The sequence below is a fragment of the Physeter macrocephalus genome, chromosome 12 (assembly GCF_002837175.3).
Source record: "Physeter macrocephalus isolate SW-GA chromosome 12, ASM283717v5, whole genome shotgun sequence".
NCBI lineage: Eukaryota > Metazoa > Chordata > Mammalia > Artiodactyla > Physeteridae > Physeter > Physeter macrocephalus.
In genome coordinates this window covers 49,978-67,146 of record NC_041225.1, presented here as the reverse complement: position 1 = coordinate 67,146, position 17,169 = coordinate 49,978, and the positions used below count along the sequence as shown (strand labels likewise).

Genomic DNA, 17,169 nt, shown 5'->3' with positions numbered 1-17,169 from the left:
AAACTAACTTAAATCTCTCAGTTCTTCAATTTCCTCTTCTGTAAAATGTGGGTAATAAGAGAGCTAGCATTTAAGTTTACTGCCAGAATAATATTAAATGAGATAACAGGCCTAAAATACTTGCAGCAGTGCCTGATACATAGTAAGCACTCAATAAATGTCAGTTACATCGGTGGGACTGATGGAGCAGTTAAGGCTTGAGAGAGGCAACCAGTTTTGTAACTGATCTTTGAGGTGGTCCTGAATATTCCATATCTTTGCTTTGTTATAGTTGGATGAATCCTTGTCTATTTTTAAAGAAGCCTCACGTGATCCCATCAGAGTGCTCAGCTGGCTCCGCAGAGACCTGGAAAAAAACACAGCAGGGCTCCAAGATGTTAGAGTCAAGCCTGGAGAAGCATCATTTGGTGGGGAAATGGTCAACTCAGGAGACCAACGCAAAAGTTTCTGTGTGGACTATTATAACACCACCACCAAGGGCAGTCCAGGGAGACTGCGTTTTGAGATGAGTTACAGAGAGAACCCTTATCAGGGCCCCAGTGCCCACGTTGGTAACATGAGCTCAGTAGACGAAGTTTCCTTCTACGCCAATCGCCACACAAATCTCGTCATAGTCAGTGCCCGCAAGGAGATCAACAAGAGGATTGACGGCTCTGAGAACAAATGCGTCCATCAGTTAGTGTCCGTGGGGGATAAGCCTTCACCCAACAAAAGCCTGAGCAAGGTGGCATCAGAGCTGGTGAACGAGACTCTCTCTGCCTGGTCCAAAAACTCCACCTCGGATAAGGCTCCTGGCTCCTGTGACAGAGACTCGGGAACATTACAGAGTCCCCTGAATTTAAAATACAAAAGCGCTTTGAAGATCAAGGACAGCACCAAGGAAAGCAGGAGTCCAGACGACAAGCCTTCTTCTAAGAAGACTTTCTTCTATAAGGAAGTGTTTGAATCTTGTAACGCAAGCGATGCCACAGAGGGTGGAAGGTCCTTACCCGCAGAGGGAGAGATGTTCGGAGAGCAGGAAAGGCCCAATGACTTCACAGCTTCTGTCAGTCAAGAGATCATCACCTATGTTAACCGTGTGGTGTCTGATATGATGGTCTCCATCATGAAGACACTCAGGATCCAAGTGAAGGACACGACCATTACCACCATCCTGCTGAAGGAGGTCCTGGTCAAGCACGCGAAAGAGGTGGTCTCAGATCTCATCGACTCCTTCAGGAAGAACCTCCACGACGTCACAGGGGCCCTCATGACTGATACGGGCTTTGTCTCGGCCGTGAAAAGAAGTCTCTTCTCTCATGGAAGCCAGAAGGCCACAGATATCATGGATGCCATGCTGGGTAAACTCTACTCGGTGATATTTGCCAAGAAACCTCCTGAGACTGTCAGGAAAACCAAGGACAAGTCTGAGAGTTACTCCCTCATGTCCATGAAAGGAATGGGTGACCCTAAAAACCGAAACATCAACTCTGCATCTGTGAAATCTAAAGGTAAATCGAGGGAAAAAATCTGCTCTCCTGCACCCAAACCCGAGAAGGAGAAGACTTGTGTTGAAACTCTGGGTGAGCACATCATCCAAGAGGGACTATCCCTGTGGCATAAAAATCAGCAGGAAGAAGGAAAATCTCCAGGTTTCCAGTGTGCACCGTGTGTAGCTTCCAACAAACAGTATAAACCTGCACCAGACTTTCCCTTGGGAGTTCTTTTCGATCCTTGCAACCTCAGTCCGTCTATGCATCACCAAGAGAAACCGGAGAATTTTATGTATGATTCAGACTCCTGGGCCAAGGACCTGATCGTATCTGCCTTATTTCTGATTCAGCAACACCTGGCCCAGGGGGGAAGCATGGATGCACAGAGTTGCCTTAAAGCTGCTGGCAGCACCAACTTGCAGGCCAAAAAGTCCCCTGCAGTTTCTGATGAGTCCGGCCTTAGGTCTCCTCATATGGGGGTTGACCAAGAAGAAGCAGAGAAGAAGGATCTAATGAGCGTTTTCTTCAACTTCATCCAGAACTTACTCGGTGAGACCATTTTCAAGAGCGACCGTAGCTCTGAACCCAAGCCAACTAAGGAAGAAGAGAGTCCCCAGTGTGAAAGACCTGTAACTCCTCCCATCAAATTAAATGAAGGCGATGAGGCTGGAGGTACTTTTGCTGGGCTGACCAAGAAGGTTGCTAACCAGCTAGATGACCACGTGAACGGGCAAATGGTAGAACATCTGATGGACTCAGTGATGAAGTTGTGTCTCATTATTGCCAAGTCCTGTAACTCTCCGTTGGCAGAACTAGGACATGATAAGTCTGGGGATACCAACTGGCCAACTTCAGCCTCCCCAGATAGCTTACATGAGTGTTTGCCAACCAAGGGCACAGGGACAGCAGAGATCCTCCTGAAGAATGCTTATGAAGCTATCTATAACGAAGGTTTATCAGGACAGCCTGAAACGGTTCAGAACAAGCAACTCCGAGCCGTTCTTCAATGGATGGCCGCCTCTGTGCTCCATGTCCCCGTTTTTTACTTTGGAGATCACGGTGACGGAATCCAGGAGAAGGTAAGGAAGTAGAATAGGGAATTTGGGAAGATTTATTAGGGGTTAATTAGGGTTTTAAGTTCTTTTTTTCTTTCTGAATGGAAAGAGAGCCACAAGAAGGGTAGAATGGGGACATTAAAAATTTGAAGCTCATGCCTCATGGTAGAGATAATGGGTAAATTAAAATTCAGCTTTGCCCCATAGGAGGCGTATCAAAGGGTAAACGAGAGATAAATCATTTTTTTTCTCTTTTTCTTCTGCGTATATTGATGGAAATGCACAAATAAGGAACCTCCAAGAGACTTGGTGAAAGAATCAGATTAAGGTCTGGGCTCAGGCTGAATTCTGCATGACAGCTTTGCCCAAAGAATGAGAAGGAGCTGCTGGGAAGTATCCCATCCTGAGGATGTGTTGCCGGGCCGGGGAGGGGGTGGGTGAAGGGCTAGACGGATGCCCTTTTCCAGCCTGTCATTCCTCTCGTAGCTGGTGGTCTAGGAAGTGTTGGGGCCTTGAAGGGATTCAATAAATAACACCCCTCTTCCCCTCACCCTAAGTTCTGAATCAATTGAGAAGTAAGACCAAAGAATAAGGCAGATGGAAAATCAGCTTATTACTGTTATTACTGATAAAGGTAATTGTGCCTTCTAACTCCTTTCTTCTCCCAGTTTAGGCCTTGGAACTTCTCACTGAAGGGAAATTTGGGGTCCAGAAAGCTTTTGTTTATGTAGTTGCTGTTTCATGCTAGTGTGGGAGAATTAAGAGAGGCCATCTCCACAGCGCGTGCGCGCGCGCGCGCACACACACACACACACACACACACACACACACACACAGACACGCAGGATTTTTTATTATTTTCCCTCATTTGAGAAAAGTAGAACGATGGCATTTTAAGTAGTAGGAGGTGGCACAAGAGGCTGGGATTATTTATAAAAACATTCATCTTCTTAGAAACCAGAGGACGTGGAGGAAGAGGCTTTCTCTGTTTAATATGTGGTATTAGTAAGCCTTGTAACTGGGTTACTTGGTTTATCTGATGACCCGGGAAGACCCAGAACTGTGTAGCCTATAGGATAGGCCACACTCAGCCTAAACGAGAAACTGTGTCATCTGTAGACTTGCTACTCATGTGGTCTGTGGACCAACAGCGTTGGCATCGCCTGGGAGCTCAGTACCAGTGCGGAATCTCAGGCTCCACTCCTGACCTACTGAATCCGAATCTTCGCTTTAGCAAAATCCCCGGGAGATTTGTGTGCACGTTCCATTTGGGCTGAAGGACAGAACGTGGAGATCCAATCTTAGATTTATCCCTAAGAGTCCTCGGCAAGTTCTGTCTCTACAGTTTTTCCAATCTGTACAACCAGACAGCTGTTTTGGCACGTAGCAATTAGCGGATGGGCCTGTATTCACAAAAACTTTAGACTGATGAAAAAAATCTAAAAAGCCTAGCTTTCATGTGTACAATGTGTGACACAGGCTTTGTTCTGACACCATCTTTTAAGTCATCCTCATCATACATAACATACATAATACATTCTGATTTTAGATCATTTTGAATTAGAATGTCTATGATATAATTCTCTAAAATGAGGACAGTAGACTTGCAGGCCTCCTTGTTCTACACACACACACATCTTTGCCCAAAGTAAAGACTATCATCTATTTTCTTAAAGGAAAAGAGGGAAGGATGAGCAGCAGCACATCCAAACTTCAGCTAATGAGTGGGTTTGCACTGGATGACAGTTGGATGAAGTATACATCAAAGAAACTACCTAAAAATGAGTCGCAATTTTTGGGGGGAAAGAGATTTAATTAACATATGCAAATATTTTCATGCTGATGCAGGTGATTGAACCTGGTAACACTGGGATGCCCATGAGCCCAATTCCTTTAAACAAATTTGCATCCATTTTTGAATAAGTAATGTGTGCATAGTTCAAAATCCAAAGGCACAAAAAAAGATGCACACTTGAAATTAAGGGCTTTTTCTCATCTTTATCTCCCATGCCATTTGCCCTCCCTGGAGAAAACCTTTCTGATCAATTTCTTGTTTATCCTTCCAGAAACGCTTATGCATGTACAAGTTAATACTTATATATACTTATCTTTTATAAAGTCACAAATGGTAGTCTTTTATCTATGTGTATATATTCTCTTCTGAAACATATAGAGTTGCCACATTCTTTTCTAATGGCTGCATATTTACTGTATGCAGGTGCTGTATGTAACCACTCTTCTATGGATGGACATTTCAGTTACCAATATTTTGCCACTATAATCAATGCTGCATGCACAGATTCAAATGTACCTGAACGTGTGCTTGTAGATTTTATATGTATTCCCCAATGCCTTTTATAGAGCTTGCACCAACAATATGACAGTGCCTATTTCCCACAGTTTAACCAACAGTCCATTCCAGACTTTTGACCTTTGCCAAGTGTTGCCTTACTTTTCACATATCTTATTAGGAACGAGGGTGAATACCTTTTCATATGTTTAAGAGCCATTTTTTTTTTTATTTCCTTACATGCTTTTATCTATAATTTTGGGGATTATTTTATTTTCAAAATAACTGTTACGTGTTGCCTAATTGTAAAGTAATGAATATTCGTTATAGAAAACTTGAAAAATATTAAAATATATATAAAAGAAGTTGTAAAACCCTCATATACTCAAAGTATAGAGATGACTGTTAATCCTTTGGTATCTTATCCTAGTCACGGCTGAGAGCACAAATCTTGAGACTGAAGCTGAAACTGTCTGCATCACACAATTTGTAGTTTATGGTTCACAATACCTTTTTAAAAATTTGTTTGTTTGATTTTTACTTGATTTGTTAATGTTTTATTTGTCAAGAAATTGCAAATGTGATTTTTAGGCAGATGATTGGAATGCTTTGGTTACTCTAAACAGGACCAGCTACTTGGCTTTTTCCTAAACAACAAAAATTACTCTCCCCACACACAAATATCTTAAAGAATGAATAATGATACTGTTTAAACCTGCCCTTATAACTCCACAGAATGGCTTAAATTTTTTTCCTCAAATGTAAGAGCCATTTTTGAATTTCCTTTTTCCTGGATGAATTACATGTTCGTGCCCCCTGCCCATTTTTCTGTTAGGTTGTTGGTCTTTTTTTCTTTATCTCTGAGAGTTTTTTTATATACAAGGAAATTAGCCTTTGTGATGTTAAATGTGATATTTTTATCATTTGACTTTTGACTGGTGTTTTTTGTTTTTTGTTGTTTTTGCCACACAGAATGTTTTAAATGTTTATGTAGTCAAATATGACAGTTTATCTTTTATTTTTCCTAGATTTTGTGTCATATTTTGGAAAACATTCTCTACGACAAAATATTAACAAGACTTCCCCATGTTTTTCTTCTAGTACTTTTATGGTTTTTTTAAAAAAATGTTTAAGACTTTGATCCATGTTGAATTTGTTTTCATATAAGGTGTGATGTAGGGATGCAATCTCCTATTTTTTTCCAGATAGCTGTCTTTTTTTTTAAACATCTTTATTGGAGTATAATTGCTTTACAACGGTGTGTTAGTTTCTGCTGTATAACAAAGTGAATCAGCTATACATATACGTATATCCCCATATCCCCTCCCTCTTGCGTCTCCCTCCCACCCTCCCTATCCCATCCCTCTAGGTGGTCACAAAGCACCAAACTGATCTCCCCGTGCAATGCAGCTGCTTCCCACTAGCTCAGATAGCTATCTGTCTTTGTTTTTTCTCAAAGCTTTCTATTCTATTCCATTGAATCATTTGTCTATACTTACTAGTTTAATACTATTTTCATAGCATATTGATTTAATTACTGTAATTCTGTAATATGTTTTAATATCTGATAAGCACTAGAGACTCCTTATTTCTCTGTCTCAGAAATTTTCTAGGCTATATTTCTCAGTTTCACCACCAGCCATAGGCAACCATCAACCTGCTTTCTAGCATTACAGATTTGCCTTTCTGACATTTTATATAATGGAGTCATAAACTATGTGGCCTTTTACATCTGGCTCTGTACACCTAGCATAACGTTTTTGAGGTTTATCCATACTGCAGTATATGTCAGTAGTTCATTTCTTTTATTGCTGAATATTTCATTTCATATGTTTTCTCTATCCACTCACCAGTTAATGGACATTTGGGTTGTTCCCACTAGTTGGCTATTATGAATAACGCTTCTGTGAACATTCACATGCACATCTTTGTGTGGACATAACGTTTTCATTTCTCTTGGGTGACAAGGAGTGTAATTGCTGCATCTTATGGTAAGTATACCTTCTTAAGAAACTGTCAAACTGTTTTCCAAAGTGGCTGTACCATTTTACGTTCCTACCAGCAATTTTTGTTGATTTCAGTTTCTCATTATTCTTTTTTTTTAATTATAGCTGTTATAGTGGTTTCTGACTGTGGATTCAATTTGACATACATACATTAAAATGACTAAAGATGTTGAACATCGTTTTTATGTCTTCATTAGCCATTCACATATATTCTTTGGTGAGTTGTCTATGTAAATCTTTGCCTATATTTTGACTGGGTTACAAGAATATAAATTTACAAGAATTCTTTATGTATTCTGGATACAAGTCCTTTATCAGATATATATGATTTGCAAATATTTTCTCTCAGTCTGTATCTTGTCTTTTTACTTAATGGAGTACTTCAAAAAGCAAAAGTTTTTAATGATGACATCTAATTTATCACTTTTTGCTTTCATTGCTTGTGCTTTTGATGTCATATCTGATAAATCTTTGCTTAACTCAGTGGTTCTCAACTGGAGGCAGTTTTGCCCCCAAGGGACATTTGGCAATGCCTGGAGACGTATTTTTTTGTCACAGCTGGGAAGGGGGAGTCTAGTGGGGAGAGGCCAGGGATGCTATAAACATCCTACAGTGCACAGAACAGCCCCTCAGCAAAGAATTACCTGGCCATAAGGTCAGTAGAGCCAGATTGCGAAACCCTGACCTAATAACCAGGGTCATGAGGATTCTCTTGTTTGTTTTCCTCTAAATAATAATTTCAGCTCTAATATTTAGGTCTGTGACCCATTTTGACCTCATTTTCATGTATAATATGAGGTAGGTGTCTAGATTCTAGATTCTTACTTCTGCGTGTGGTGGGTATGCCGTTGTCTTCAGCACCTTTGTCGAAAAGACAAATGGACATCTGGCCCTTTTGAATTCTTCCCCCTTTATACCAACAGAATCACCATAAATGTTGAGGTTCAAGCTCTCTTTTGATTGGTGTTTTCATGGTACGTCTTTTTCCATAATTTTACTTTTAACTTACCTATATCATTTGAAGTGAGTTTTTCCACAGGCAACGTAAATGTTTTTTTAATCTATTCTGACAGCAGTTGGTGTGTTTAGACCATTTACATTTAGCCTAATTATTGATATGCTTGGATTTAGGCCTATTATTTTCATGTTAGTTGTGTTTATTCTCTCTGCTTTTCCTGTTTTTCCTTTTGTTGCCTTCTTTTGGATTATTTAAACATTTTTTAGTTGTCCATTTTAATCTATCGTGCTTTTGTCTATATCTCTTTGTGTAGTTTTTCAGTGGTTTCTCTGGGGATCACAATAACATACCTAACTTTTCAGAGTCTAACTAGAGTCAATAGTTACCACTTAAATTGGAATGTAGAAATCTTCCTACCATATAGGTCCCTTTACCCTTCTGCCTTAGGTTGCAGTTATTTTATGTATTTAGTTGCAAAAATCCTTAGGGAATGTTATTTTTGCTTTCAAACATAAAGCACATTTTAAAGAATGGAGGCAAATCGTTTATTGTTTATCCTGAGATTTTTACTGTCTCTTTTGTTCTTTGTTCACTCCTTACATTCCCAGTTTCCTTCTGATACCATTGTCCTTTTGCCCGAAGAACAAGAGTGCATTTTCTGGCAATGAATTCTCTTACTTTAATCCGAATTTTTCTTTATTTGACCTTCATTCCTGAAGTATATGTTTTCTGGACATAGAATTCTGGTTTGACAGTTCTTAAAAAATGCTGTTTCACCTCCTCTGTCCTCTGTGGTTTCTGACGAGAAATCTACTGTCATTCGAATTGTTGTTCCCTTATACAAAATGTGCCATTTTTCTCTGACTGCTTTTAGATTTTTTTTTCTTTTTCTTTAGTTTTCAGCAATTTGATTGCAACAGGTCTTGAAGTGAATTTCTTTGGGTTCATGTTATTTCAGCTTCTTGAATTTGTCAGTTATGTCTGTTGGCAAATAGGGGAAGCTTTCATTAGGTATGTTTTCTGTACTCCCCTTTTTCTCCTCTCCTTCTGGGATTCTAATGACATAAATGTAAAATCTTTTGGAATTGTTTATTTTCTCAATCTGTTTGAAAGAGGTTTAATCAGTCTCTTACCCTGTTCGGTGCGACGCATTTCTGTTGCTCTTCAAGTTTACTGGGTTTCCTCTCTCATCTCTGTCCATTTAGTTTTCATTTTGGATTTTGTATTATTGTTTAGTTCCAAAATTTCCATTTGGGTCTGCTTTATATCTCCTCTTTGGGGAGACTTTGTCTTTCCATTTGTTTCAGGAGTATCCTTATGTATTGTGTTGGCCAAAAAGTTCATCTGGGTTTTTCCTAAGAGGTTATGGAAAAACCCGAACGAACTTTTTGGCCAACCCAATACTTCCGTCTTAGCATGGAATTTCCCCTGAAAAAGCTCCTGATATTTGGCCTGGTAATTTGCCCTTTGACTTCCTCATACAGTCAGGTGCAGAATGCACAAAATATAACATTTGATTCGTTTGTTGCTGCGAGGATTCCAGGTGGAATAGCAACTGTGCTATTCCAATAGTACTGTGCTCATGTTAGAATACTTGCTTTGGCTCATTTTTCTCCTTTTAAGCTTGGGAAGAGAATTAAACATAGGGTTCAGAGACCTGGGTATGAATGAGTATTACCTCCGCTAATTTCTAGCACTGTATTACTGACAATCTTCGCCTCTCCGGGCAGCATTTTCATGGGGGTTGAATGGATCTTTGAGTCACCTTCCTGCTCTAACATCCCAGTGTTGTCTGGTCTATGGGGCAGGGAAAGCAGCACCCACATTTGTCCTTTGTCTCTTTCTCTCCTGCCCTTGTCAGTCTTGGGACAATGATGGAGCCCATTTTATGATGTTACAGTGAACCTAGGAACTTTAGAATCCTGAGAAGGCAAGAACACCATTGACCAAACACCCACTGGAAGCAGGAAGTTTTTAGTCTTAGTGGGAAATCACATTTTCCATATCACGGACAGGGGGATGTTACTTAAATTAAGGGCGATGTAACCACCTTTCTTCTGTCAGACGGGCCAGCAAGCGTCCTGGTTATGGACATCTCCTCAGTGTCTCCCTCGAGGCCCTCCCGCTGCAGGGGCTCTTTTGCCCTCGCCTTGGCAGCCCTTCCCCGCCCTCGGTGGGATGCTCTGCCCCCCACCACTGCTCTCCTTTCCTCCCTCAGCTACTTCAGCTCTCGGCAGCCGCCAAGGAAAAAGGGTGCAGCGTAGGTGAGGTTCTGCAGTTGGTGCTGCGCTATGAGAAGGAACGACAGCTGGACGAGGCGGTGGGCAACGTCATGTGGCTGCAGCTGCTGGACTGGCTGATGGTGCACCTGTGATGGGGCCGCCGCTGCCCTCCCCTCTTCCCGCGCTGGGCCCGTCCCTCGCCCGTCCCTGCTTTCTCACCTCCGCAGCCCCCGCCTCCGTGTCCTCACAGCCCCAACGCCACCTTCATACCACTCACATCCAAGACATGTGATCTTGTGCTAGTCCCTGGATTTTGAAGATTTTCCTGCCCATGTGAGCGAGGACATAAAATAAAATTTTTTTTAAAAATTACAAATAAATGGCTTCAGGTATTTTGTTTCCTTGGCATCCAATGGGACAGTAAGTTGAAGCAATCTCAGCAATGAAAAAAGAATCCGATGGCTAGCAGAAGAAAAATACTGCCGGCCTGAGAGACCCCACCAAACGCCATTTGGCCTGTTGTCTTTGGATCCCCCCGTCTTTGCCTTGCGGCTCCCCTGCTTTCAAGTGGTCCCTAAAAATAAGCCACAATTTATCAAGCGTCATTTCAGCCCTTTATAACCTTGTAAATATTTTTCAATATCCAATCTAAATCCTCTTAATTAGGCTACCAGGACTTGGCTTCTTGTCCTGTCTCCGCAGAACAACTGTCCACCTCAGCTTTATCCATGGTTGCAGACAGTCGGTGTCAAAAAAGGTCCAGAATACCTGAGTTCTGTTGCCAGTTCTGTACCTTTCTGGCTGTAGGACTCCTGACACAAGTCACCTCTTCTGGCACTGCTCTGACTTAATGTCCATGTCACCCCACTTTAGAAGCATTTTCTGAATTTTACATTCTCCAGCTATTTTTTATTCTCCATCCTTCCTTTTAGAAACTTCCTCCTCCTCTGGTTTCTAGTTTCCCTATTTTTCTGCATCTCTCAGGGACTCTACTCGACTTTGTCAACCCCTTGCATGTTTGTCTTTCCCAGGACTTTCTCTTGACCCTCTGCTGTTCTCTACCGTCTTCCCTAGGTGATCTCATCCAAACCCATAGCTTCAATTACCCGGTGTCTCCCTTCATGGACAGTTACACACTGATTAAAATGAAAACTATGAAGCCATGTATGATGTTTATGATGTTATGATCTTGAGTTTCTTGTACACATTTATCTGTACTATAATTACAACCATATACAGACCGAGTTCATGTAGGTAAAGACTAGAAGGGCAGGTGGTGGATGAGTGGATACATCCTGTAGTTTGCTCGACTTCCGTCCTTTGGGAAACCTGTTGTCCCCCTCTCCACGTGGTCCTGGAGAAGCATCAGTCATGGCGCTGCCACCACACCACACCACACTGTGGGCTTGTGACCCAGGCTGGCCAATCAGAGGATCCCAATATCTCAGACACAGTGATGAGTTCAAGTCCAATCAATCATCTCTGAGACTTTCCTACCAGCAGGAAGACTGCATCTTTTGACTGGCTGAGAGTGGTCGTCTTAACTTCTGGGCAGAGCTTGTCTTCACAGTGAAGTTAACCATAAAAAGAAGGAAGACTAATGGGGGAGAGGGAGTCTGAGCTCCATGATCTTGTCTGAATTCCTAGATCTTGCTGTGTCTACACTTACCCCTCCTGATTCCCCAGTCACATAAACCAAGAAATGTCCTTTGTTGTTTAAACTAGTTTGAACTCAGCTTCTGTCATTTTCAAACCAGAATCCTGACTGACTGTCTTGGGCAAGAGGAAAAAAAGTGTTTCTTTTTTTATTATTTAGAGTCATCTCAGTGATGCTGTAACACTGAGGGCTTAACTCTCTCCGCACCCCATCTCCCCACACATGCACCCGCTGTTGTATTTGATTGAGGGCATAAGGAAGAGGCATGGGTGCAGGGACCTCCTCTCCAATCCCTCATCATAGGAATCATGCCCATAGGCCATGTGAATAGAGGTTTGGTTTTTTTTAAACCTTTATGCATTAAAAAGCAACCGTCAAGTATTGTACAATATAAGTGCTGTCTCTAACACAAATCACTGGTGGAAAGGAACAGGACACACCCTCCGCTCAGGTCACACAATAGGTGGTAAAATGTTTGTGTTCTTGGGGGAGCAGTTTTTGTTTTGTTGTCCTGTGGAGGTCTTGGACTCCACTGGCCCAACAACTGCCTCGGGCTTTCCGGAAGCTTCTGCTAGATGAGGCAGCTGGACTTCAGCTATGTGCTGGTCAGAGCCCTACTGATTACCTGAATTCTGATCCTGTTTAGTGGCGCCTTCTTTGATTTTGTCTTTAGTCTCTATTTGGAGGATCACCTCTGCCAAAGAGGAGAGAGCAGGAACAAGTAAGTGTTCAAATGTGAATTATATTCTAACTGTCCATTAGGCTTTAAATCATTTGGGGGAAATCTGGTGGTAATGATACAAAAACAAGTGATGTTGCCCTTGAACCTTGTCCTTCCAGGCCTCAGAAGGGAAACAGAGACTGGTTTTCCTCAAGGTCTGAAGCCTGGGCTGTGCTTTGAGGTTCCGCGGCTCATGAATCCAAGCATGCTTGAGGGCCTGGTCAGGGGTCATGCGAAGAGAAGGCTCCCAGCTACACACCAGCAAAGCCCAGCATCGGTTAGGGTTTTATTTCCCTTTTTAATAATGAAATATTTTCAAAGACCCCAATAAAGAACCTAAGTAAGATATAAAAATGGTTCATTTTTAAAGAACCCATTTAAGCTATGTTATAACTCAAAGATACCATAGAACAGAGCTTATGACATATAATTTTAAAGTACCTGGAGGCAACTATTGGAAATGATCTTTTTAGAAAATGTGCATGACAAGCCAAGGAATATCTCAGAGCCCAAATTCCGTTACAAGAAATATTATAGAAAATCGAAACCAGTGGGATTTAGGGTTTAATAAACTAAGAACATCAAAATGAAGAGATGCTTAATTGTGATTCCCAAGCTATGGAATTTGGACCTCCAAATATATCACAAAGAACATTATAGAACACTAGAATATTAAGATCATGAGGGGACTTGGAGATAATCCAAACTGCTAATGCAGTAACAAAATACACTTGACCCACCAGGGAATCATCTTGCCTTTCTTGAGTAATTTTAGTAACATGGCACTAACTCACAGAACTAGCTATTCCAGTTTTTAAAAACTCCAATTCTTTAAAAGTTCTTCATTTTGATTGAGCCAAGATTCACTTCTCAGGAACTTTTAGCCTAGTAACTTTGACCCGGTCTTAAATTCTACCCATTAGCATCATACAGAATGAGACAACTAATCCATCTTTTATGTCACAACCCTTCAACTATCTGAAAACATTTACATGACTACTAATTATTGATCATATGACATGATCAGTTCCTTCCTAGATAGGAAATCTCAGCTGTTATCTAACTGGTGTCCATCATGCTGGGAATAGCTACTAACTGCAAGGAGATGGCATTAATATTTCAGACTCATCGAGGTCTAGACAACTCAAGTTCCCAGTTCTTTGTCCAATGAACTGCTGTTAAGCTACACCTCGCCTCTCCTGAACTCCTAGAGTTAGTTAGCCTATAAAATCTAGACACAGAACTTTACATTTATCCCTATTGAATCGAACCCAAAACTTTTAGTCTCTCAAAGACTTGCTAATTAGCCAAATATGAAGTAATAAAACAACAGGCCCTGACAGCATGACTGCCTCTTACAAGGTGTGAGCAACCAGCCCTTTGCACTAAAAAGGAGAATAATTTCATTCTTGGCTCTGAGTTTCTGGATTACCCACCTCTGTCTCAGTACTGAGTTTCTGTTACGAGTTAATGGCCGTTCATTCTATCGCCTCAGCAAGAGGCTGGGGTGGGGTGGGGGTCATGATGGGGTACAGGATCCTTCTCTATCTCCATTTTTCAGATGGGTAGCACGACCCCCCAGGTGGGAAAACTTTCGGCAGTCCCTGGTGGTTTATTTTCTGAGCTAGTACCTAAACTCCAGATGCACAAATGCCAGAAGAGTAGTATTTTGCTAAAACAACTTCATCCCACTGAAGGAATGAGAGAAAATAAAGATATGGTCTTCTAAAAATACTAAACAATTATAGGACTAATACAGCTGGAAGAGACCTTAGTAATACCCCACTCTACAGAAAAGGAAACTGAAGCCCAGAGAGACAATGACTTGTCCAATATCACGTGGCTAATTTATTTGCCACTCAGTGGAGACAGACTTGCATAACCTCTTTAAAATTGGTGACAACGGCTAGTATTTTCTAAATACCTTCTAAACTAGGTACTGTTCTAAGGTGCTGTATGTACTCTTGGTTTTTTTTTTTTATCAATACTATGACTTGGGTGAAGTACAGAGCCTACTTTCTAAGATTCAAAATATGCCTATAGATTCTAAAAGGCTGTACATAATAAATGGTTTATAGATCACCCTTTCCCTAGTTCCCTAATATGAGAGGATTTAGACTCTAAATCCCAGGGGAATGGGTGGGAAGGGGCCTGAAACCAGCTTGTACCGGGCATGTATGCAAATAGTTATTGATACAACAGACTCTCTGAAGACCTTGGCTTCAGTTCATGAAGCAGAAGACATTGAGGACTTGCCTACAACCTCGCTTCCAGGCAGTCAGGGCAAGAAGGAAGCAAGCTCGACCCACACGCTGTGTAATCCAGGGCAAGTCACTTCATCTCTTGAGCCTCAGGCTCCATGTCTCACAACATCAAATCGTCTGTCCCACTGACCACACAGGATAGACAGTGGAGAGAGCAGTCTGATGAGGCAACAGATAGGAAAGCATCTCGTAGACTCTATTAAAGATCTATGGTCCATGTTTATTAGGTCCCATGACTGCCTCCCAGCCCCAGACTTTCACCAGCAAACATGTGGGAGAGTACCGTATTTAAGAGGAAACCCAGAAGCAAAGACTCTCTGACAAACGCACACCAAACACTTTCTCAGAAAGTCCAGGAAACTGGTGTCGAAGGCTTTCAGCACCATGGTGAGATCCTTGGAATCCGGGTATCTTTTTTTCCCCTTGTTGTTGGTTATATTTTTAGGGAAACCTTTGGAATCTTTAGAGATACAACATTATGTGTTTAGTTCCGGGTGTGAATATGCACTGGTCACATCACAGCTGTTCACTCAACCATGCTGCTTCTGGGAGTGGTCTCTGCAGCTCTCCCGTGCCCCATCACACACAGACAAACACACCTGCAGTCTTAGTTTAAAACAACCACATGTAAATTATCCAATGAATACAATTTACTTTCACAAATAACTTCCTGCTACTCGGCATGTTCTGAGCCACAACCTCCTCCTGGAATCAGTCAAATGATTTTAATGGTTTAACATTAACCAACGTAAAATAATAGTGATAATGATGATGATGATGACACTGATAATAATAATAGTAAAGTAAATCTGAAGTGACAGAAACGGTCCGCTCTGAACAAAAAGCATGTTGTCCATTCTTGGCTTATCTATGCTCTTGATCTTTCCTCACCCCAAAATGTGAGAATTTGGGACACCCATGGGGAATAACAAGAAAGTCATTTTAGGAGAAGGATTGACTTTCAGAGCTCATGTACAAGCCACACAAGCAAGTTAACCTCATTTCTTATTTTTACAGTCGCGTCAAAATTTTGTCCATAACTGGAAGGGTCAAACTTGGTTGGTGGCTTAAGACCCTGCTTGGAATGATTTTCCTCAGCCATTTCCACTGATTAAAGCCCTCACTAAATGTATCTTCTGTCATTGCTGAAAAGAAACCCCTGAAGACAGGTCCAAAGGTGGCCTGAGAACACAGTGCAACGCCTTGAAGGCAAGACCACTCGTTTGGACATCTAGGTCCTGGTGAGCATGTTCAGAAAGGTGACCGTGTATGCTCACACCTTGTAAATATACATGAAAAGGGCGGATATGTATATACACACATGCAAAATGGACACATTCCATGAAATTCTCACAGAAACTCGGGGTTCATCCAATGGACATCCTGGAAGGTACATAATGAAATGCTTCTAATTACTTTTGCAATCAATACAATTTGCAGGGCGTCCAACAGAACACCTGCTCTTACTGAATTCCTAGAAGAGCCCATGAATGTGTGTATGTGTGTATATACACACATGGGTATCTGTGTGTTTAGATAGAAAACAATGGGCTGGGGATACTGCATAGGGCATAGGTCCTGTGAACTCCTTTTTGACTGTGGCACCAGGGCTCCCATCTTATCCTATATTGTCGTTTCATAAATGGCCAAAGAAGAATTAGATTCATGGGCTTACAAATAACATAGCTCAGGGCTTCCCTGGTGGCGCAGTGGTTGGGAGTCCGCCTGCCGACGCAGGGCACGCGGGTTCGTGCCCCGGTCCGGGAACATCCCACATGCCACGGAGCGGCTGGGCCCGTGAGCCATGGCCGCTGGGCCTGCGTGTCCGGAGCCTGTGCTCCGCAACGGGAGAGGGCACAGCAGTGAGAGGCCCGCGTACAAAATAAATAAATAAATAAAATAAATAAATAACATAGCTCCTGCAGTCATCCTTATGTAATTGCTTTTCTTGTACAAGTTTTTCCTGCCTCTCTGACCTTCCCCAATATCTCATTATTCTCCCCACCTCCTCTTGCCGCCTGGAGCACCTACATATCTTGCTACCTTTGAAGAAACAACTTTCCTCTTAATTAAAGGTATTAACTAGGAGTGGCTGGGGGCTGAGGACCTGTTGGCAGCCCAAACCTGGGGAAGGGAGAGCCAAGAACTTAAGTGGGTATAGTGTTTCCAAACTCGCCTCATCATAAGCTGCTGTAAAAAACATACAGACTCCGGAGTCCCACCTCAAACACACTATACCATAGAAGGATCCTGGGGATTAGCATTTTTCCCAAGAACCCAAATGATTCTTATAATCAAATAAAATTTGGGAAACACGGATGGGGATGCAGCCCCCAATAACGTCCTTTCTTACGCAGGAAGGGAAGATGTGTGATTTTGCTACCAAAACCACATTCTGCAGCCTAGTGCTGATGGTAAAAATCGGGTACTCTAGGGCTTCCCTGGTGGCGCAGTGGTTGAGAGTCCGCCTGCCGATGCAGGAGACACGGGTTCGTGCCCCGGTCCGGGAAGATCCCACATGCCG

General features: G+C 42.0%; 2 protein-coding genes across 2 annotated transcripts in view; one reads left to right on the top strand and one right to left on the bottom strand.

The window, feature by feature from the left end:
* Nucleotides 1–10,155, top strand: part of AKAP3 (A-kinase anchoring protein 3) — a 29,558-nt gene extending 19,403 nt beyond the window's left edge. Inside the window, exons 3-4 of the mRNA XM_007103666.4 lie at nt 303–2,551; nt 10,000–10,155. Coding sequence (XP_007103728.2) covers nt 303–2,551; nt 10,000–10,155 — 2,405 coding nt within the window. The remainder of the gene's footprint in view (nt 1–302; nt 2,552–9,999) is intronic.
* A 1,368-nt stretch (nt 10,156–11,523) lies between these two features.
* The window catches only part of LOC102990056 (dual specificity tyrosine-phosphorylation-regulated kinase 4), a 24,255-nt gene continuing 18,609 nt past the window's right edge, over nt 11,524–17,169 (bottom strand). Inside the window, 3 exon segments of the mRNA XM_055088859.1 lie at nt 11,524–12,371; nt 12,471–12,632; nt 14,976–15,105. Coding sequence (XP_054944834.1) covers nt 12,113–12,371; nt 12,471–12,632; nt 14,976–15,105 — 551 coding nt within the window. The 3' untranslated portion in view covers nt 11,524–12,112.